Raw genomic sequence first — 23,324 nt, 5'->3', positions numbered from 1 at the left:
TATTCCTTATTTAGTGTTCATCCAAATTTTCACTGCCTTATCTTTACAAAAATGATAACACTAGAGCTACAACAAATCACATTGCATTATTCGAAAGAGCGATAGATTTCCTGCAACGCAATTTTATTTTCAATCTTTAGAGTCAGTTTGAAAATGCCCAATATTAGTTCAAACATTTTGAATGTTTAAAACTTTCACTTGTTAAAATGAATTTACCTTTAACTCGTCAAATTTCACTAAAATATTTTTCACGTAATGGAAATTTTCACTGGCAGTCCATTGCCAAATATGAAATTAACGTCCTAGCAGAGTAAGAAAATGATAATTAAATGTCAAATATTTGGTTCAAATAGAAATTTTATTGACGTGACGTCTAATAAATCTATGAACGCCGGCTGCACGCACGAAAAATTGTCCCGTTACGCACATTGTCCCGTTACGCTCATTGTACGCTTGCGCCGCATCTATCTCTCTTCCACTCGATTTGACTTTTTCGAGGCACATTAAACTTGAAACACCCCCATTCTTTTCCTACTTTTCCTATCATCGTCCTATCCTTAACAGAATAACACAGATTGGAAGAAGTTAAATAGCAAACATGTATAAAAGTTATAGTTAAAATAATTTCTTCGTTAAAGTAATAAACATATTTGAATTAATGAGTGCAAATAAAAAAAATTATCAATTAAATGGTAGATTTCATTTCACTCCTTCTTTGTATCCATACAAAATAGTGATAATTCAATAAAAATGATTCAGTTTTATTCATAAAAGTATGCAATCATTTCATCAATGTTTTCTTATGACGTTGTCACGTTAAACTATCTTCCGTAAACCGACTTTACAGACAACGTTTTTATATTTTTTTTATTTTAGTGAGTGAAATGAAGCTTTTGAACTGTGCAACTGATTCTCTTGAGTTTTACCAGTTAGGCATTCTGTATACGCTTCTTTACGCTGCGATGGTGTTTTACGTAACTCCAAAGCCAACAAAGCGTCGTGGGATCCAATCCCCACTTAGGAGGTTGTTTATTGCGCCGGTTCTGTCCCGACCTTCGGTCCCTCACACGGCAGCGGCGAGTATGCGCCGTCGGCACGAACAACAAGTATGCGAGGTAACGCAGGAAAAGTGCGAATTCCTGCAGCACGAGTTCCTTAAGATTTGCAACTTTAAGAGACGCGGATTAGTCTCGTGACCTTGGAAATGGAATATTTTACGGGCGAACTAGATTACGTTGCGGGGGAAACGGACAAAAAAAATATATGTATTTTTAATATGTGTTTTACAGTCGCTGAGAGAAGTATGATCTCTTTTTTCTAAAGTTATTTTTATCGGCTTGCAGTAAATTTTAAGAGCTCCCGAGTATTGATCTTAGTTCTGAACTTTATGGTCAGTAAAATGCAGCTTAGATAAATCAATATAAAAGCTTTACGTAAAATTGGTTGTTAGGTATTTTTTTTTAGACGACACAAAAATTTACTGTCTGCCTCGGTTTCTTTTGTAACAGCTAGTTCAATCAATTTTCTAACTTTGGCACTCAATATTCTACTACAAATTAGGGATAAAACTAAACATTCGGTTAAAAAAAAAATAAAGATATTACTTTCAAAACTTAAGTTTGTTGTGACCTGCGAAATTCATGTTATTATTTAGCAACAGACTACAATGCAAAATTATTTTTTTCGAGGGTTATTTGACACCGTCCTAAAAGACCAGAAGCCGATGATAACCTTACAAAAAATGTGCGACCCAGTAAAGTACAACCAGGATAAAGAGTGCAAACATGGTAAAGAGTGAAACCAGGGTAAAGAATGCAACCGTGTACAAGAATGTGGCGTCAAACACAGTGCTGGAAAATTAAGCTCATTTCGATGTCTGTAGTAATTCATATCGCATAAAATATTTTGTGTGGATCCGTATACACTGTTAAAAATTAGAGTCAATTTACGAACTTTTCAACTAAGAATGCGCATCGAATAAATAAAGAATTCTTCGTAATACATAGATATAGGATTTATCGCTTTAGTTTAGGCTACATAAAAAAAATTGTTACAAAAAAATATCTGCGAATACTATCGCAAAGCGAGGGCATTACACGAAGGCATTATCAAACGTTTTGTGCAAATTACAGGAAAGTCAAATAACAGTAATAAAATTTGTATTGGTTTTTTGAGAAAAGTGACCACCTGCAATTTTTGGCTCAAAGGAAGACCTTCACCCTTGGTTGTACCTACACCTGAGACTAGTATTTGGCGGTCCCATTCGGTTTTTAACTAGGTACTATTTACTACTGGCCTTTGATCCCGCCAAATTCAGTACAGTCATTCTAGTAACCAAACATTTTTCGTAACACAGACAGTGATATTCCCCCCCCCCCCCCTATTTTGCGGTAGGCTGAACATACAAAATTAATTCTCCACGCCTAGCTCATTGTATAAAGCGGTCAAGAATGTGCAGCAGAATTCAAACTACTGCCTACACATATAGTTTGTAAAAACAGCCTTAGAAAGAAAAAAAAGATAAGTAAAAGGAAAGAATAATATACTAATGTATTTCGCAGGCTGTCGCGCCCATTATTATCAGCAGCACAATTTTTACAACATTTGGACTGCTTCATTACCGTTTATACCCTGACGATGGCGAGTGCAGTGTACGCCGGAACGTTGGTGAAAAGCAACATCCAAGATGGCTAAAGACCTGAAGACTTCAGTCTTTTACTGTGTGTGACACATTAGCCTTCCAGTCGCCTTCACAAACTACTCCTATATGTATATCTGAGTGCTACACCGAAGTGTGAGTGTTCCCGCCACCAGGCAAGCAGAGAAGGGCAGAGCACTCACCGGAGGCCAGCAGGGCGGCGGGCAGCTGCTGGGGGCGGCGCCTGCGCGAGGCGGGCGGCTGCAGCCCGGGGGCGGACACGGCCCTCTTGGGGGCGGCGGGGCGGCTGAAGCCCGGAGGCCGGTAGCGCGCCGACTTGGCGTTGCCGCTCTGCAGGAAGTGCTGCACCGAGTGCGCCTTGTGGATGTGCGGCGTGCTGGGCACGGACGCGGAGGGGGCGGCGGGCGCCACGGACAGGCGCGGCAGCGAGTTGGTGCCGCCGCCGCCGCCGGGGGCGGAGGTCTGCTGGAGGCTGCGCGGGAGCGTGGTGGAGCGAGCCGGCCCGGCGTCGCGCTCCGGGTCTTCGTCGTCGTCGTCGTCGTCGTCGTCGTCGTCTTCCTCGTCGCCGTCGCCCGACTCGGCGCTGGCGTCGGCCGCGCCGCCGCCGCGCCGCCCCCAGATGTGCTCCTCGCTGCAGCCCCCGATGCTGCCGCAGCTGCGCACGCGGTCCAGCTGCTCGCGGCTGCGCGCCCGGCCGGCCAGCAGCAGGTCTCCCGCCGACAGCCGCTTGGCCACGAGGGCCTGCGCCGAGCCGGCGTCGCCGCACGACAGCAGCGACAGGCGGGTGCGCGAGTCGGGCGCCATCAGCGCCGACTCGAAGCTGCCGCGCCAGCTGAAGCGCTCGCCGTCGCTCGCCTCGCCGCGCTCCTCCGCCATGTCCGACGCGCCGCCGCCGCCGCAACCTCCTTGCTGCGCGCGCGCCTCCTGCTCCAGCAGCAGGTCGTGCGACTTGCTGCGCGGCAGCAGCAGCTGCAGCCTCGCGCCGCCGTCCGGCTCCGTGTCCGTGTGGCTGTCGTCCTCCTCGGTGGTGGTGGACGCGGAGGACAGCTTCTGCTGCAGCCGCCGGTGGTGGTGGTGGTGGTGGTGCAGGTGGCGCGGCCGGGGCCCCGGGGTGGCGCCTCCCTCGCCGCCAGACACCTCGTGCATCAGCGCCACCAGGCGACTGCCGATGTGGTGCATCACCTTGGCGATGAGCGGCGGCGAGCCGTGCGGCGACGAGTTGCCGTCCGAGCTGGCGCTCTGCTCGCCGGCCGCCCTGCCGAAGGAGGCGACCAGCCGCTGGTACACGAGCGCCGTGTCGCGCGACACCACGGGCGCCCGATGGTGCTGCTGCTGCTGCTCCGGGGCTGAGTCCGCCGCGCCGCTCACGTCGAACTTGTCGATGATCTGCCGGCAGCTGGCGGAGATCTGCTCCTGCAGCTCGGAGCGGCCCCCCGCCGCGTGCTGGTAGTAGGCGGCGGCGGCGCCCTCCAGGTCCGAGCTCGTGTAGTCGGACGAGTCGTACGAGTCGCTCCACGTGTCCTCGCTGCTCAGGTACTCGACGATCTCCTTGACCTGGTCGTCGCGGATCCCCGGGACGGTCTTCATCAGCCGCGTCAGCTCGCTCTCGAAGTAGACCAGCTGGGGCGGCTTGGCGCCGCGCTGGGCCGGCCCGGGGCTGGAGGCGCCCCCGCAATTCGCCGCCGCCACCATGGTCTTGAAGAACGCGCGCATCTTGGACATCATCAGGTTCGTCTCCTCGTCCGAGCTCCAGTTGTTGAAGCTGTCCTTCCTGGAGAGCGCGGTGGCCGGCGGAGGGGTCGCCTGGGCGGACACCGGGCAGTCCGGCTGGTGCTCGGCTGGAGGCGACGACTCGCCTTCGGCCGCGACGGGAGTCGAGGTCGCCTCCGCGGCGGGCCGGTCTGTGTCCGAGCCGCAAGGCGAGCAGTCTGAGCCGGGCTTCATCTTCCTCGAGGCCTCGGCCGAGTTGCTGCAGCTGCTGGAGTCGCTGTGGCTCCTCTGCTCCTTCAGCAGGTCGTCGCAGCTGCCCACGAAGCCGCTGTCCCGGCTCTGCTGCTTGTTCCTCGACGCGGACAGGTCCGCGGGCAGCAGGAACTCGGGCTGCGGAGTCTTGGAGCCTTCCTCGTCGGAGGTGAGGTCGCCGTCGTCGGCCCTGGGGTCCTCCGCCGCGGACCGCTCCAGGAACTCGGTGGGCGTGGGCCTGCGGTCCAGGTCAGAGGACGAGGCGGAGCGCTGCTTCTTCTTCTTCCGCTTGACGGTGTCGAACTGGCCGTCCAAGCCGGCCAGCTCGTCGTGCGCGTCCGTCTCCGTGGACGAGCCGTCCGACTCGACGAGCGTGTCGGCCGCCGAGTGCTGCTCGCTGCCCGAGTGGTCCAGGTGCTCGGACGAGCTGCCGTGCGAGCGACCGGCGTTGCGCGCGCGCACCAGCCTCTTGCGCCGCTGCTCCGGGCTGGGGCGGCCCTCGCTGTCGCTGCCCACGCTGCCGCTGCCGTCAGAGTCGCGGTGGTGCTCCGCGCCGAACATCATGAACTCCGAGTGGAAGTACTTCTCCAGCCGCGACGAGGCCAGGTCGGCGGGGTCGGCTTCCTCCTCCTCCACGGCGTCTTCCACCCTCAGGCTCTCCGTGCTCTCGCTGTAGACGGAGCTGCACGAGTCGGACAGCGAGTCGGCGTCCTTGGAGACCGCCGGACCGCCGCCCAGGCCGTAGAAGAAGTACTTCTCCAGCTCCGACGAGGAGTTGGGGCGCGGCTTCTTCGCCCTGGGCCTGTCCGAGCCCTGCTCCACCTCGCTGTCCTCGCAACTCTCCTCCACTATCGTGTGCAAGGTGAAGTCTATCGCGGACCTGTGGTAGCCTCGCAGCTCCTCCTCCCTGTCGGCGTAGCAGCCCATCGGCCCGCCCTCGTCGCCGGACGACGAGTCCTCCGTCGGGGTGGTCGTCGCGAAGTCTTCCTCCTCGTTCGTCCGGTCGTCCATTTCCTCCACCCAGGAGTCGTCGTCGGCCAGCCCCTCCTCCAGGCAGACCACCGCCGACAGAGTGTCCGCCCCGGTCACCACCTTCACCTGCTCTTCACCCGGGTCGCCGACCACGTCCGGCAGCTTCCTGGTGACGAGCGGCCGCCGCGTGGACGGCACGGGGCTGTCCGTCTCCAGGGTGAGCGTGAAGTACCCCGCCAGGCCGGCGGGCTTCCCCGGGTGCTGCCAGTTGGTGTGGCTCACCACCACGTCGCCGGGCACCACGGTGGTGGTGTCCGTCGCCACCACGCTCACCGCGGGCGCCTTGAGCCCGCCGTCCTGGGTGATCATCACCAGGCTGGTGTACCCGCGGCCGGGACAATCAGCCGGGTCGCCCGGCGAGGGCGGTCGCGCGCCGATCGATCCGCGCGGCCCGTCCTCCTCGATGTCGCTGCACTCCTTCGCCGAGTCGCCGAACCGGCGCGAGTCGTTGAGGGACTCGGTGCCGGACTCCTCGTCGCACGGGCCGCTCTTGCACTCGGCGGGCGGCGGCGCGCGCGGCCGCGCGCTCCCCTGCGCACCCTCCACAGTGCCCGTCGCGCCGCACGCGGTTTCCACGAGCTCTACCCCCGCGAGAACCACGCTCGGCTCGACGTCACCCGCCTGCTCTCCAGCTGCTGGCGCGTCGGACGGCTCGCAGTCTTCCTTAACATCGCGGCACCCCCGGTCGCACCACTCCGCGCGCGTCAACGCGCCGCGCGCCAGCTCGGCCGGGCATCGACTGCCGACGCGACGGCCTCCCGCCGCGTCGCGCCCGCCGTCGCAGTTCGCCGCCGCGACGCCAGGCGGCGACACCGCGCGGTCCGCTCCGGCGACGCCGCGTCGCCTGGCAACCGACTGCAGCCCGTCGTCCATCGATCGCCGGCGCCGGCGGCTCGCCGCGCTACTACCTGGGGCGAGAACATTGGCCGTCGGCTCCTCCTGGCTTTCTTCTCCGCCGGGCGAGACCCTTCCGCGGTTATCCTGGGTTGTTCCTGCGTCCGTCCGGCCTTCGCTGAACACAGCTGAGACTCCTCCAGTATTTCCGCCATCAGCTGCAATAATGTCCGCCTCGCCTCCTTTACCTGCCGCCGCGTCGTTTTCATCAACAACAGCTGTCACGTCTACTCCAACGGCTGTTACTTCTACTTCACGGTCGTTTTCATCAACAACAGCCGTTACTTCTACTTCACGGTCTTCACTGTCCTCAGCTTTCGCGGTGGCTTCCAAATATTCACTGTCAGAAGTTGTTGCAGCTGCCTCAGAACTTTCACTACCTGTAATTTCTTCGATGTTTTTGCGGGTTGCCACTTCGTCGTCGTTTTCACTGCCTCCGGCTGGTTCGACTGCTTCGTTGCAATCACTGCCCACAGATGCCTCCCCGACAGCACTGTCACTGTCCACAACTTCTTTGCCATTTTCACTGACTGCACCTGTTGAAACCGCTTCGCTATCATCGCTGCTCGTGGTCGTATTGCCACTTTCACTATCTGCAGATTTTACAATCGCTTCGCTATCATCGCCGCTCGTGGTCGTATTGCCACTTTCACTATCTGCAGCTTTTACAATTGCTTCACTGTTTTCACTGTCCACGTCCATCTTGCCATTTTCACTACTTGTAGCTATTACAGTGGCGTCAATATTTTCGTTGGATAAATATATTTTTCCATTTTCGCAGGTTGAAGATATAAGACTTGCATCAATATTTTTGATGTCGACAGCTGTAATGGTATTTTCACTGTCTGAAGTTAAAACTGCTTTGCTATCTTCACTGCTTGCAGCTATTACAAAAGTTCCCTTTTCATTGCCTATAATTGCTTTTTCATTTTCACTGACAGAGTCTGTTAAAACTAATTCGTTATTATCACTGTTCATGGCTGTCTTGTCATTTTCACTGCCTGCACATACAGTTGCTTCGATTTTTTCATTATCTAAAAATAACTTCACATCTTCAATGCACGCATTCACGGAGTCCGGTTCTGTATTTTCAATGACCTCAGCTATCTGGTTATTTTCACTGTCTGCAGCTTCCTTGCCATTTTCACTGCAAACAGCTGTTTTAGTTGCTTCGCTATTTTCATTACTATGAGTAACCTCGCCATTTTCATTGCATGTTGCTGTAACGACTGCTTCGTTGATTTCGATGTCCACAGCTGTATCGGCATTTTCACCGGTTTCGCTACTTTCACCATCCACAGCTGCCAAGTCATTTTCACTGCCTGCAGTTGACAAGCTATTTTCAATGCCAACAATAACTTTAGTTGCGTCGCTATTTTCACTGCTGACAATCAACGAGCCATTTTCAAAACAAGTAGCCAGTACAACTGCTTTGTTATTTTCACTGCCTGTAGATGCACTGATATTTTCACTGCCTGAGCTAATTAGATCTCCTTCGTCGCTTTCAGTGCCGAGGGCTGCCCTGCCAGTTTCACTGCCTCCAGTAACTGCAACTGCATCACTGTTTCCACTGTCCACAGATGTTTCGCCGTCATCGCCGCCTGGAGACAGTGAGATGGATTCCCCATTTTCGCCGTCGCCAGCTGCCTCGCGATCGTCAACACCTGATGCAGGCATCGTCACTGCCTCGCCACGCTCGCAACCCACAGAAATCACATTTTCACCGCCGACGTATGTCGCGTCTGCCCCATCGTCAACGTCCGCAGATATCGCGCCCGCCCCGCTGTTTTCACGAACCGGCGTTATCGCTCCTCTCTCGAGATTATCGCCGCGATCCGCGATAGCGCAATCGCCGCCGTTTTCGACGACGGTCGCCGGCTCTTCTGCCTCCACAACGTTATCCGCGCGCGCTACTCGCGGTCCTGGGACGCAGGAGTCCTCGTCCAGGTACCTCACGCACTTGAGCACCACGTTCGTCGCGCACGCGTCCGCGTCTTCTTCCTGCAGGCGGGCGACGACGCCGCCGGCCCCGGGTCCTCCCAGCTCGACCGTCTCTTCGTCGTCGGCGCACTTCTGAGGCGCGTCCAAGTCCGCCAGCTGCTTCACGCGCGTCAGCACGACCGCCGCGACGACGCCAGGGTCTTCGTCTGCGTCCCTGTCCGTATCCACGCCCGACTCCTCGGAGGAAGACCCGGCTCCCCGGGCGTCCGCGTTCACGACCATCACCTCGGCGAAGTGGCCGTCCTCATCGTCCGACGACGACGAAGCCAGGGACGACTCGGAGGAACTGCCGCCGTCGTCGTCGTCGCAGAAGCGGTACTCCCGGGCGAGCGGCCGCGAACACTCGCCGTCCGACGACGCCGACGACGAAGACCCCGAGGATAGCATCTCCTCTCCGGGCGGCAGGAGGTCGCAGGTAGTCCGCGCGGACCGCCGCCGGCTGCCGCATGATCTCGACTGAGGCGGCTCTCTCTCGGCGGGCGGAGGAGGGGAGGGTCGTCGCGCGCGGACCGCGCCGCCATCTGTGGACGAGTCGCTGAACCAGTCCGCGCGGGCAGGAGCGGGTGGCTCCTGCAGCGGCCTGAAGCTCACCAGCACCGCGTCGTCGTCGCCCGGCGGCGGCGGCGGGGGCGGCGGGGTTTGCGCGCGCCACGGGCCCAGGCACACGGGCCGCTGGAGCCCGCGGAGGCGGATCCGCACGTCGTCGTCGGGCGCCCACAGCACGGGCACCGGTATGGGCACCGGCACGGGAATGGGCACGGGCACCGGCACGCCGTACAGCCCCGGGCCGAGCCCCAGCGCGCCGCACGTCTCGCAGGACGTCCTCCGGGGGCGGTTGCAGGCCGCGACGGCCCTGGCGCAGCCGCCGGGCTGGCGCCGAGCTCCGCCTTCCGCCGTCGACGCCTCGAAGTAGTCCCAGTCGCAGTCGTCCAGGCCGAACCCGCCGGACGCCGTCGATGACGTGTCGGAGTCCTCCTCCTCCTCTTCCTCCTCGTCCTTGGACGAAGAGTCGGAGCTGATGAAGACGAGCTTGTAGTCGTCGCCGTCGGGCTGCAGCACGCTCCAGCAGCCCGCGGCGTCGACTTCGTCGAAGAAGGGAGCCGCCGACACCCGGCGCGCCACCTCGGTCACCCGGAAGCTCTCGGTGATGCGCGTCGTGGTGCGTCGTCGACCCCCGAGGAGCAGGTGACCTGCGGGCAAGGCGGAGGTCAGGCGCGCGCGACCTCCGCGGTGAAGCCCTCGGCCCAGGATCCTCTCCCTAGATCCTCGCGGCCAGAACTGGAGACGTGTTTTTAAGCGTGTCTTCAGGGGGATCAAACCTGCCATCTTGGATTCTTTTTTTCTTTTTTTAATTGAACCACAGACGTCAATGTAGACATACAAATAATCAATTACATAGCCCTACATGCCGCACTACCTAGTTTTGCCCCAAATACACCGAAGACTAATACCGGACCTGCTCCAAGATTCGTGTGTTTTTAAACCTGACGTCACGTCAGGCCGATAGATGGTAGACGATAAGCCCAGCATGAACAATGTTTAAATACGTGTGGTACCAACGTTATGACAACTGAAATAACATTATTTTTCTTTTAGCAAAAAACTTTTTTTCCATGATCATACAGATTTAAAGGGTAAATAAACCTCTAATGCTTCCAATTTATATTTTTTAAAAATTCCATCAAGTTAGACACTGTTGACATGATATATAATTGGACCACGTGTCTACGTTATTTATCTCACCCTAGCTGTTGATGGTATATAGCTGCCCCAATTAGTTTCTGTTTTTTTTTTTTGGACCCTAGTACAAGTCAACACTCTTGGCATAGTGTAACGATTACAACTCTGGAGCAGATTACGTGAAAATAAACGGTTATTCTCTACCAACGCTCACACGCTGAAAGCCGTTAATTGATACACAACGACATCGTAACAAATATAAGCTTGTAAATATCTCGTTTACTCATTGTCACGATTAGAGAGTGCAAAAATATGAAGGTTTGCAACCAAATTTTCGGACCTCTAGTTATGACAATAGGTAGGAAAGATATTTCAAATTAGGATTTATAATCAGATAGTTACCAATTCCAAGATGGCGGAAGTTCCCCCTTAAAAGATGCCTGTCTCGACGCCATCAATTAGGTCAGAAGTTTAGGAAAATATTAGAATTCGCAGGAATGTTAGAAAAAGCTACTCCCACAGGTAAGAAATCCTCGAGAACATGTCAGTATGGCAGGAAAAAAAAACAGGCCAACCGAAAACCCAACACCCATTCGCCAAAGCACGAGAAGAATAACTTCTACCCACACCAACAAGGGGGGGGGGGATAAAGGATTCTTCACCACTAGCGAAAACAGCAGAAGCAAGGTGATCCGTTAGTAACAGTGTCCATTTTTTGTTAGTGCACAAACACAAAAAATAGTCAAGCACGCAAAACAATACAAGCGAACAATTTTCTCCACCACATAACAATAACATTTATTACATTTTCACATAACACGCCCGGTACAGGAAAAGAAAACGGAAACTATGTACAGCTTATAGAAGAAGTGTAGTTACCAGCACCATTTTATTTTAATTACAACATTTCAACTCATCATCCACAATACATTTTAACATTAACCACAAGTAGAAGACATGACAGACAACATAAGTCATTTAATCACACAATTTTATTATATTAAATACGAGATATTTTCCATACGAATACCAGAACTTAAAATATCACATCCAGTTACTTCTCATATACTTTAAACTGTGATGTGTCATTGCTGTGTGTGGAAAACTACCATCGTTAGCACGTTGTTGAGGTGAAACACAATTCTCGCATCACTTTTCATGTTCCAAGTCACAATTCAGGTACGTATTTGATGTTTAGTGACACGTATGCATTACAACATGTAGACGTGATGAATTAAATACAACTCTTCATTTTAATGATCAAGACAAACAAAAGCTTGAGTCCACTGGAGCATTATTCTCTAAACACTCGCAGGAGTCATTGTTTGCGTCCGTTGCTCTTGTCAGTTTCACTGGCAAATCGTCTGTCAATGATGGCGATATTCGTAAAAGATAATCATCTGCAAAGTCAACATTAATTCTATAATTTCCAAACGTAATTAAAATTTAAAAGTAGATCTCAAAATTCAAAGCAACCCCAAAATTTAACATGATTAAAGATCTAAAGAAAAAAAACTGCGTTGATTTTTAGTGACAAGCTAGAATTCCTGGTCGTATACATTTGAAATACTTTTTCCCCTGGATCATAGGCAGAGACCAGCAAGATTCCAGAATTTTCCGGTGCCAATCTAGACTTGTATTTAAAGAAGTATATTTCTTATACTGTCTTTAATAATTGATTCATACATTTTGTTAGTAGATTTTAGTCCTTCAGGGCGTGTACAATTTCTCGAGATCCAATAGGAAAAGTTAATCAAAATATGATGTACATTTTAACACAATGCTGAATAATAACACGTAACTTCCAGGTCCATAATCATAGGTAGAGACCGAAAACATTCGCAGGTTCACTGATCTCCAAGACAGACTCCAAGTCATATGCATACTCTGGCAAATATCACCTGTTCATTGGCTGCTGACTTGTGAGACATCTCAACTGAGTTGTCCGTAATTTGGCACACTTTCTTGGTTTAGGGTTTCTCATTGGCTCACAGTTCTACACATAAAATAAATATGGGCGAACCACATAAGCGGCACAAAGGTGTGCGTTTTTTTTATTTTAGCCTATCGCTAGGGACCGGAAAAATTCGCGGATTCATTTCGCGATAGGCTAAAATACAAATAGTTATACCTCAGTGCCAATGAGAAACACGCAACCAAAGCTTTATCGAATCACAGGCTGCTACGTTGGGACGTCTCACAAGACAGCAGCCAATGAGTGGGTGACATTTCACCGAGTGTACGTAGAACTATAGAGTTCATCCTGCAGGTCATTGAACCCGCAAATTTTTCCGGTCCCTACCTATCGCGAAATAAACCACAGGTAACGTAAACACGCCCTTAAGAGGAAACCAATTTATCATAAACATAAAGAATGTCACATGGCTAGGGACACCTGTATTTCGGGAATGCATTTCGTGTCAAAAGAATTTCACAGAACATCGTAGCTTTTTTCTTGTAGTTACGGCGAATAGTGGGCGTGCAAGCCGTGCGGTACCCACATTCGCATTGGCCCCGTCAATTGCGGGGGTACACCTCTCCTCGACAACAGCCAAAAACTAACTACAACAAAGATCTCCAGTGTTTTGTGAAATACCTTGACACGGAACGTATTAGCGAAATACAGGTGTCCCTACACGTGGCCGAGTAATTAATTACAAGCAGCCAGGACTGAAGGTAACCCGTAGGACCAGCAAATAGTCAGTCACAAGTATGAAACTACTCGCGCGAGCATACTGTGTTGCAGTCTAATGGACGTTCAGATTTATTCGCGAAAAAAAAAATGCCTGCCACTACCTATTGATAGAGACCGGAAGGATTCACGGATTCGTTTCGGATTGGGTCCAGAACTGAAACAACTTCTCCTTTGTGCTATTTTTTGGTATTCGTTAACACGTAGGGGTAGGCATTTTTCGCGAAAAAGTCTCAACGCCTATTAGACTGCAACAAGGTACACCCGCGCCAGCGGTTTCTTCCTTGTTATTGGCGACCGTCTGCGAGATAGATGAGTCTTTGCCATATTTGACCGAGCCACTCAGGACGTGTTTGCTTCCAAGCTGAATAGCAGTGATTGGTGTTGTAACAATCGATTAGCACCTGAAATAAACTCACCCGATCACGAAACACAGACGATGCTACAGTGTTTTAACTTTCAGCTAGTCTCGGAATCGTTTCGCGAAATATGCATGGCCCTAGTTATCAGTGTATGAAAAGGACTCTGAGCCAGTGAGAGACCCTCAACCAAGGAAGTATCAAATCAGAGACTACCAAGTTGAGACGTCTCACAAGTCTGCAGCCAACGAACATACGATATTTCTCAGAGTATTCAGAGGTGTTTAGAGTCAATCCTAGAAGTAAATGAAAACGCGAATTTTTCCTGTGTCTACCTATTGATTGTTTACCGTGTCGAGAGCACCGTTATTTTGCTTCAGTGATTGGGCCACAGTTTATCTGAAGGACTCTGGGCCAATGGAAAATCTTAAACAGAAGAAATTAGCGAATCACGATCATTCCAGTCAACAGGTGTTGCGAGTCGGTAACCAATCAGCAGATGTAATTTGCACGAGTGTATAGAGGATCATGGAGTCTATCCTTTAGGGATTTAAAATAGCGAATTTTTTCGGTCAACGTGAAGCAGACGTTCACGTGCGTTTCAAGTCTCACTCGCTACCCGGTGAATCCGCGGAGTAATCGCGGCTATGTTAACTGGCGCGAGAGGCGGGCCGTAGGTGGGCAAGCTAGCCCCCCCCCCCCCCCCACCCCCTCGTGATGCACCTAGATGCGCGGGAAGCCATATCGGGGGCAGCGAGGCACTTGCCTGGCATCATCCTGCTCTCACGGTGAACTCGCGCCAACACGGTCAATTCTTTCTGCAAAGAAACAGCTTTTTTTTTTTTTTTTTTTTTTTTTTTTTTTGCTGATCCCAGAATTTTTTGAAAGTGTTCTCGCTTCACCTTCTTGGGGCTTCAACCCCAAATATCCTCCCATTCAGGGACCTCATCCTCGTTGAGAGGGCTAAGCGCCAGAAATTTTGAAATTTTTTTTTTGGGAGCTCCGATCATCCCAAAAATGCCATTGGTAGGGGAACTGGAAAATTTCAACGCATTCAATGACCTCCAGGATAAAAATCCACGATCATCTATGCACTCGGGCAAATCACACCTGCTCATTGGCACCTGCTAACTGGGATGCTAATTGATTCGATACTTCTTACGTTAAGGGTCATTCATTGGCTCACAGTCCTTCAGGCAAACTGTGTTCCAATCACTGAAGCGGCAATAAGTTACACGCACTTGGATTCTAGCCAATCGCGAAATGAACCCGCGAATTTTTCCTGTCTCTAGTAATGAAATTATTCAGCGTGTTTTTATTTTATCACGCCTCGTGCGTGTGCTATTGAGTCTGCGATGCCACCGGACTCTGCCAGGTGCTGCGATGTCTCCTTGCGAGGACCACGCGGCGTAAGGGGAGACGCCCGGGGCAGCTGACACTTCCGGCGCGTCGAGTCAGCTCTCTTCAGCTGCGCGTCAGGGGGCGCTCACATCGGGCCGGCTTGGCACAGTCTGTAGTCCCTAGATGCACGCATATTTAAGGACTGGAAAAATTCGCGGCTTCATTGACCTCTAGGATAGGCTCCACGATCCTCTATGCACTCGGGCAAATCACACCTGCTCTTTGGCTACTGACTCGTGACACCTGTTAACTGGGATCAGTAGCGGATCCAGAGGGGGGGGGGGGGGGGGCTAAGGGGCTCAAGCCCCCTCCAAAAGCATCTGGGTCCACTATTGTTTTAGTGTTTGCCTTGATAAAGCCTAGCCTCAGCTGGTCAAGCCCCTCCCAAACCAAAATCCTGGATCCGCCACTGACTGGGATGCTTGAGATTCGAGACTTCCTTTGTTAAAGATTTTTCATTGACCCAGATTCCTTGAGATAAACTGTGGCCCAATAACTGAAGCAGCAAAAATGCAAACGTATTTGGATTCTAGCCTATCGCGAAATGAATGCGCGAATTTTTCTTGTCTCTACGCATATTTCGCGAAAAAGATTCCGAGACGAGCCGAAAGTTAAAACACTGCAGCACCGCCTGTGTTTCGTGATTGGGCGAGTTTCTCTCAGGTGCATGTCTGCTTGTCAGAACACCAATCACAGTGATTCAGCGCGGGAGTAAAAGCACCCTGCGTGGCTCGGTCAAACAAGGCAACGACTTCTCTCGCAGACGGCCGCCAATCACGAGGAAGAAACCGCTGGTACGGGTACACCTTGTTGCAGTCTAACGAGCGTTCAGAATTTTTTTCGCGAATACAGCTTGCCCCTAGTAATCCCTAACCCGGCATAAATAAGAGACTGGAAAAATTCGCGGTTTTAATGACCTCTAGGTATAGACTCCACAGCCCCATATACACTCGGGTAAATTACACCTATTCATTGGCTACAAACTCGAGACACCTGTTGACTGGGATGATTTTGATTTGATAATTCTTTTGCTGAGGGTTTTCCACTGGCTCGGAGTCCTTCAGAAAAACTCTGGCCCAGTCACTGAAGCAGCAAAACAGGTGACTGTATTCTGATTCTAGTCTGTCGCGAAATTAATCCACGAATCCCCAACCATAAGTAGAGACCGGAAAAATTCGCGGATTCATTTCACGATATGCTAGAATCCAAACAACTGTATCTTTATATTGCTTCTCTGATTGGCTCACAGTTTATCTGAAGGACTTTGAGCCAATGAAAAACCTTCATCCAAAAAGTATCGAATCGCAAGCGTCCCAGTTGACAGGTTTCACGAGTCAAATAGCCAATGAGCAGGTGGCATTTGCCCGAGTGTGTAGGGGATTGTGGAGTCTATCCTAGAGGTCATCCAAAGCGCGAATTTTTCCGGTCCCTAACCATAAGTCGTTTTCCACATTTTTGTCGTGACTAACCAGTTGCCGTAGTTTGTCGGTCGAACTCAGACTCATCCCGTATATGTTAACTGTCCCCATATTAAAAGTCTACATGGGATATGAGCAGGTTTTCAGAATAGTTTTTTGGACATGAAACGCCCTGTAAAGATTCGATCGCACCCAAAACCACGCATTGCAACTCCGCCGTCTGATGTTATGGGTGAACACAGTTAAACTTGTAGACTTTTTGAGTGTCCGCACTTCAAACGAAATGAATATATATACACACACACCTGTTTGCATAATTATTTGGCAAAATAAGTTTTTTTTTCTGTGCAGTATGGATAAGGAAAACCGAAAGGAATAAATAAATGAAAATTGTGTTCACAGGCAATGCTAGTGGCTACTGCGTCGTATGGTTTTAACCTCTTTAACTTAACCTTTTTAAATCATAGAAATTCTGATGTTTTTAAAATGCCAGGTAAAACTAAAAAAATATATAATTTTTTTCTGAAAGAAATTAAATCACATCACATAGCGGCAATCAAAAAGGACTTTTTGCCAACTAATTATTATATACCTGCAAAATTCGCGATTTCAATGACCTATAGGATAGACTCCATAATAATCTATGCACTCGGGCAAATTACGCCTTCTCATTGGCTACTGACGTATAAGTCCTGTTAACTGGGATGTTCCGTGATTCGATACTTCTATCGATGAAGGTTTTTCATTCGCTCAGAGTCCTTCAGGTAAACCGTGGCCCAATCACTGAAACAGCAAAAGGTGCAAACGTATTTGGATTCTAGTCTATCGCAAAATGAATCCGCGAATTTTGCAGGTGTCTACTAATTATGCAAAAAGTATGAGATGTGTAATTTTTTTTTTCGTTTTGTTAAAAGTTCAGCCACTCAGAAGATCGGCAGGTTTAACCGAGTGTAAGGTAAATATGAAGTAACGACCTGTAACGGGACATACGCCCTTAACGACACCGTGACGACGACCCTACAATCCCTGCACGCACCCCCAGGTCGAGAGTACGAATACACTAGAGCACTAGAGCTGTAGCAAACCGTATGTAATTGGTACTGAGTAACGGGTTCGCCATCCAGTACCGAGTAACGAAATGCATTCGTGTGTAACGTTTCGTTACTCGCATTTTTCGTATGTTTTACGCATGCGCGCGCTTATTCGATGAATTTAAAAACGTACGTTACAAAGAATGATGTTTGTTTATTAAAGTAAAGTATAATTTGGAAATTTGTCGTCCAAGTTTTTTTACTGTTTATTAAAGTATTGTGTGTGTAGACAAAGTTTGAGATTGGAACAGAAACAACGTAAGAAAGTACCTATTTTTTACAAATTAGAAATATGTATGTTTTTGTTTTTTTATTATCGCGTATTTTCACGTTTTTTTGTTCTTATCTTAAAAGAGATAATATAATAAAGCCGCTCTAATGAGATTACATTGTTTCTTGGTTAACAAAAACTGTTAATTATCAAATATTGTTAATTGTTTATATTCGATTTACTATTATTATTTACGCGACGTCATACTGTACGCGTACGCAATACGACTCGATTCGTTGCTGTAACATAATATAGCATGTTATGCGGTATCAGAAGTAACAAGTAACGTAACGATACGATAGTAACGAGTACTAATTGTTATAGTAACGAATACATACGGGTACACTTGTTTTCGTTACTTTTACACCTCTAGAATGCACGCCGCGTGCGTGCGTCCGAGACGCCAGCTGTTGGACAAGGTGGGGGCAGCAGGAGGATTGGGCGAGGGGGGAAGGGAGGGGGGGGGGGGTTGCCGGCAAGGAGGAAGGTGGTTGAACCTCTATGGCCGCGCTGACCGGCGGACAAAGGCGCGTGCGTGACGCCGGCCCGTCGCGGTTCACAGCGGACCCCCGCGAACTCCCCTCCGCACCCCCTACTCACCCACCCAACACCAACACGACTACTGACGGCGTCCGCAGTCCTGCTGCAAGGGCGGGAGGAGTCTACTGCCGGCGCGAGCCACACTTTCCCCTCGGTTTCAACGTTTACACACAGAAAAACAATTTTTTACGTACTTTTACAAAACGTTGCCGAGAAATAGTTTGTTAATACAACACATGGATGGCTATGGTTATTTTATTTTTTTTTTTTTGCTCGATATAACACTAATCGAATATTCGACAATTTGACTTCATTTTGTTTTATTATGCTTATTAACGTGCGCAATTAATACTGGAAAGCATTTCAGGGAACAGTTTCCAATTTACTTTAACTATTGGAGGAACTGGGACAAAACAAGACATAATAAATTTCCGGGTAAGAATCCGAGCCCAGTGTTACTGTGAACACTATAGTGTAGTGATACGGATATGTTTAATGTAAATGCACAAATTTACAAATATCTGTAATTTTACATGAATATTTCTGTTCCATTAAAAAACAAAATACAGTGTAGAGAGTCAGATAGCTGTAGGATTCTCTGCAAGTATTTCATTGTCAGTTTTGTTACAACTTCTTTGTGTACTTTTTTAACTATCACATTATTTGCCAAAAACACAGATAGCAGAAGGCTTAATAACGTTTTAATATTATTGCAGCCTTGCATACTTGTGACTGCAATATCATACTTGCACACTCACATACTTGCTCACTTGCACACATTTTATTATACTCTTGCCCGTACGCCTGTATACTTGCATGTTAGTACACAAGTTTAAAATTTGTGTGTACTCAACAAATTTCCTATCTCTCAAATCTGTAAATGCGCTCAGTGGATGTGCACATTTATTTTTTTCTAGTTTTAACTGTCCATAAATAAATATTCTATGAATTTGAATATGGAGGTTGAATTTCATGTATATCAACTGTACAGTCAGAAAACGATGAACTTCTAAAGATTGACGACAATTAGTCAAACAAAAATGTTTAATTGTGAAGACGTCCTTAACATTTTACAAATAGCAAACAGAATGTAGTAATTTTTTTTTTTCAATCTGCAAAGTGTTTTGCAAATTCCTGCATCCAATGACTCAGCAATGTACTACAGCAGGAATATTTATGTTTACAATCTTACAGTTTACGAGACAGCTGAGCCTCACAAGGCATATTGCTTTGCATGGTCTGAGCTTAATGGGCAAAGGGGAAGTTGTGAAATTAGTACTGCACTACTCCAATGGATAACAATTACCTGACACAGTGACTGAAATTTCACTGTTCTCAGACACATTTGTAGTGGCCAGAATAGGAACCAGTTCATTTCTTTTTTTTTCTGTATGTTGTACAAAATACTAACAGATAGTTGAGCACAATTTTATGGAGAAAGGACATTCCTACATGGAAGTTAATTCCATGCATAGTGCAATAGAGACAGCAAGGAAGAATGTAAAGATTTACACAATGAATGACAGGCTAAATGTGTTTCGTTTGGCTCGTTCTAAGAGGGGGAAAAATTAAAACAAGTGGCAAGTAAGTACATCCTTACAGAATTGTTGCAATCTGACATGATCAATTTTAAGGATGTTGCAGTAAATGTAATTAAAACAGAACCATCGACAATGAAGGGAAAAGAGTGAATTGGCTGAAAAATCAAGGTTCTGCGCTACAAAAATGACAAACGAGGGCTAATACTATTCAAATATAACCACAGTGATCAGGATTTAAAATCCATTTGAACTGCTGCACGTGGTCGACCTGTTCACATGCCCAAAAGTACTTCCTTCTCACAACTATAGATTTCCGAGGCAGAGAAAAAGATCTCTTGAAGCTATGTTGCTGCCAAGGCTATACCTCAGGAACTTAATGGGTGGCATGCATCATTGCCAGTCGACAAAAAGAAGAGAGACTGTGCTCCAGAACCTGTAGATTTGGACTCTGAAGAATCAAGCGTTGACTGAATGATGAAAATAAGTGAACAACTTCAGTGATGGAAAGTCACGATCGGCTTGCAGAAGTGTCAGTACCTACACGTCTTTGTTCAACTTGTTCTGTTTGTTTAGTTGTTTTTTTTTATTTTGTGTTGCACTTGAGCACTCAAATCCTTAACAGAATTGAAAATATTTCAAGTTATTTTACTGGTTTGGTTTGAAAACTCTACAGAAAAAGAGGAATAAATGGACAAATCAGTAACTGAATCTAGAAGAAAGTGAAGTAATTTTGTGATGAAATGTAATAATAGTTTCGCAGACGTAACAGAACACAGCTCTGTTTTTCAGTTTATTCAGTTAATTAAGTTAGGCGTTATTTTATTTGTATTCCGCTTGAGTACACTTATCCTAAAAGGAATGAACAAGGCCAAGCAATTGCATGGTTATCTTAAAAAAAAAAGGTGAAGGTTCATAGTTTATAATCATAACTAATCTTATGTTATGCAGTAAAGTTACATTTTACTAGCAGGGTTCGTTCATCTTTAAGTAATTAACCATTTATGAATTCAACGGAAACATTTTGGTGAATAGGTGTATAGGTAAAAAGTGACCAAAGTCCACTTTCTTTTACTAATGTGGCCATGACCAAGTCACAATACTGTTCACAATAATTACAATAATTAACTAATATTAACGCTTAATGATACACGATCATTGAGTTTGAACACCGTATAGGATAAATAATTGGTTAAAACCAAAGAAATGTAATGCCATATTTTTTGTAGGCTTTATAATATTTAATTGCTATTTCCCACAAACTAACATTTTTGACTTGGTCACTTTTGGCAGTATACCGACGATTTGTCTAATTTATTATACACTGTTGTTATTCTCTATTTTTTTGTAGTGGATAACTCTGTTTATTGTTTTGGCAAATTTTGTTTCTGCTAGAAGTTTTGAAACTGTTGGTAAAATGTATATGTTCTACCCCAATATATATTTTTTTTTCTTCAGGCTAAAATTAAGAAAAGCAGGAATAAGCTGTGAACAAGCACAGAAATTGTAACTCTAATTCTAAATGTCGAAAAGCATGACTTTTTCAAGAGCATTCGTTTTTTCAAGAGTGTAACCACTTTATTTGCAAAAAATGGTTAGCAAAACCTCAAGTGTCTTTGAGATTTTTCTATATTCCTCTTCACCCAGCAACAGAAGCACAGTCTCTCGCTGTGTTTCTAATGTTCTGATTCAACGCATGTTTCGTGTCTTTCGTTGGGAGTCTTCACAGGCATCCATTTCTTCCTAAACACTAACAGAACATCTGAATTTATATTTTAAACCAGTGAATTGTTACAGGTATAAATTCTCAGTTTATGTACTGTCTGTCATTCATGGATAAGTCACAGGAATTCATCGTGAATTAGTATAGATCATTCTGTTCACATAATCAGTAAACGTTCATCAAATAGGCATTTTTCATTGGTTTGCCCACAAAAAATATTTTTGGAGTATTTTTCATTGTTTTGAATTAAAAAAAAATTAAATCGATTTCAATACAATATATACTTTTGAAGAAAAAAAACTGTGTACGTGACATTCAGAATATTTTCAAGAGAGCAAAGTATAGACATGCATGCTATCTTTGCCGTCAAACCATTACGTGGTTTATATCAACAGTTTTCAGATAAGTGTAGCAATGTCATTTTTTATTGACCGCAAATAAGATTTCTTTCCGGTAGGCAGATAAGATTCTGTGTTTCCTAATGCCACAGAAATGTTTTGTCATGAAAATAAATTCTTCTAGAAAAAACCTGAAAATACTGAAAACTTTATCCACACTTCCCAGTGGAGTATATTTTATTTAAAATGGTAACCCAGATTCAAAAGGGAAATCATCCAAGAGAATTAAGTGTCAATATTTTCTAATTTTTGTTGAATTTTTGCTTCTATATAAAGTAACTTTATTTACATGGGACAGAAAATTGTAATGCAACTACCTGAGTAGCCAATAGCATTAATTACAAAAATAAAATTTTTTAGCAGAGCACTTTAAAAATGTTTTGGAAAATAATACTAATAAAATTACTGATTTACAGGATAATCTGGTTCTTAAGGGCTCCGCCTACCTGGTCACACAGACGGTATGCAGAGCTTCAGGAAAAACAACGCGATTTCAAAACTACTCAAGATATCCGAGTGGGGCCTATTTACGAAAAGCAGTTAAGAGTTCGCTGAGGCCCGAAAAGTACTTTTAATTTTTGATCATGTTTTTAAACTGTATTTCTAGAAGAGTTAAAATGGCTAAAACGCATGTTTTCAGAGCAATTTTTAGGCGTAAAACAACCAGTACAGATTATTAAAAGCACTTAAGGGACTTGCATTACACCTTTATCTTCATTTATCGGCCATATAATGTTACGGTCACCGCTCAAATTTCACAGTTATCCTGTGACTACGAGAAGACTGCGCGTCAGTTCAGAGTCTTGCGCTTAGAGGCTATACCGCGCTAGAAATACCAGCGAGCGTCGCGCTTATCATCCCGCCTCACTAACACACATACACCCCTGACGAGGCGGGCCCCTTAAGTAAACTGGAAGAAAAAAAATTATTGGTTAAGTTTTTTGTGCATATGGTCACTCCTCCAGTTTTTATTAATTTACAAAAGAGACTCCTTCCAAAAAAGAAATTAAAAAAAACTTACTAGTACTGATAACAAAGGCAACAAAAACTATTAGGTTATCATATAAGACTAAAAAAAAATCCAGAATGTGTGCAACTGTGATTTTTCCTCAATATAGTCACAATGACTTCAACCAAAGTCATATGCAAAACTTCTAGTATAGTGAGATTTGTACCTCCTTATACTAAAGTGGTGGAATGTTTTTGAATATTCTTAAAATTTATCTCTAATAGCACCAAGAAAAAAAGTAATACGACAAATTTACAAATAATTCAGAGTAATTTGACAAATCTCTAAAGGCAGCAAAATAAAAAATAAAAAACATGTCACCAGTAACAACATCTTCACCAACCGTGAAATGCATTAGTGGCAACTGCCTACAACATACTACAGTAATCAAACCTCCAATCAAATTTGTTGTCTAGAAGAAAGATATCCATACTCCCCCACCCCCCCTTTCCAAAAAGGTTGAGGCAGCAGAGTAAAGAAACACACAGACACAGTAACAGTAGTCATTCATGTTGAAAGTGATCTGCCATCACAAACAGACATGTCTAGAGAACAGAAGTTTCGAGGATTAAATGAACTATATGAAAAGACAAGATTTTATAGTTTTATTTTCAGGCCAATTCTATTTTTAAAACATAAAATTTCAGTGTTATTGT

General features: G+C 46.8%; 1 protein-coding gene across 3 annotated transcripts in view; it reads right to left on the bottom strand.

Annotated features, from left to right (window-relative positions):
* LOC134539531 (uncharacterized) overlaps positions 1–23,324 on the bottom strand; it is a 264,735-nt gene that overhangs the window by 102,398 nt on the left and 139,013 nt on the right. For all 3 annotated transcript variants that reach the window (XM_063381631.1, XM_063381634.1, XM_063381633.1), the window contains one exon: positions 2,842–9,738. In XM_063381631.1, the coding sequence (XP_063237701.1) occupies positions 2,842–9,738 (6,897 nt within the window). The remainder of the gene's footprint in view (positions 1–2,841; positions 9,739–23,324) is intronic.

The sequence above is a fragment of the Bacillus rossius genome, chromosome 15 (assembly GCF_032445375.1).
Source record: "Bacillus rossius redtenbacheri isolate Brsri chromosome 15, Brsri_v3, whole genome shotgun sequence".
Classification (NCBI taxonomy): domain Eukaryota; kingdom Metazoa; phylum Arthropoda; class Insecta; order Phasmatodea; family Bacillidae; genus Bacillus; species Bacillus rossius.
Note: the sequence above shows the minus strand (reverse complement) of the source record. Positions and strands in the feature narration are given on the sequence as shown.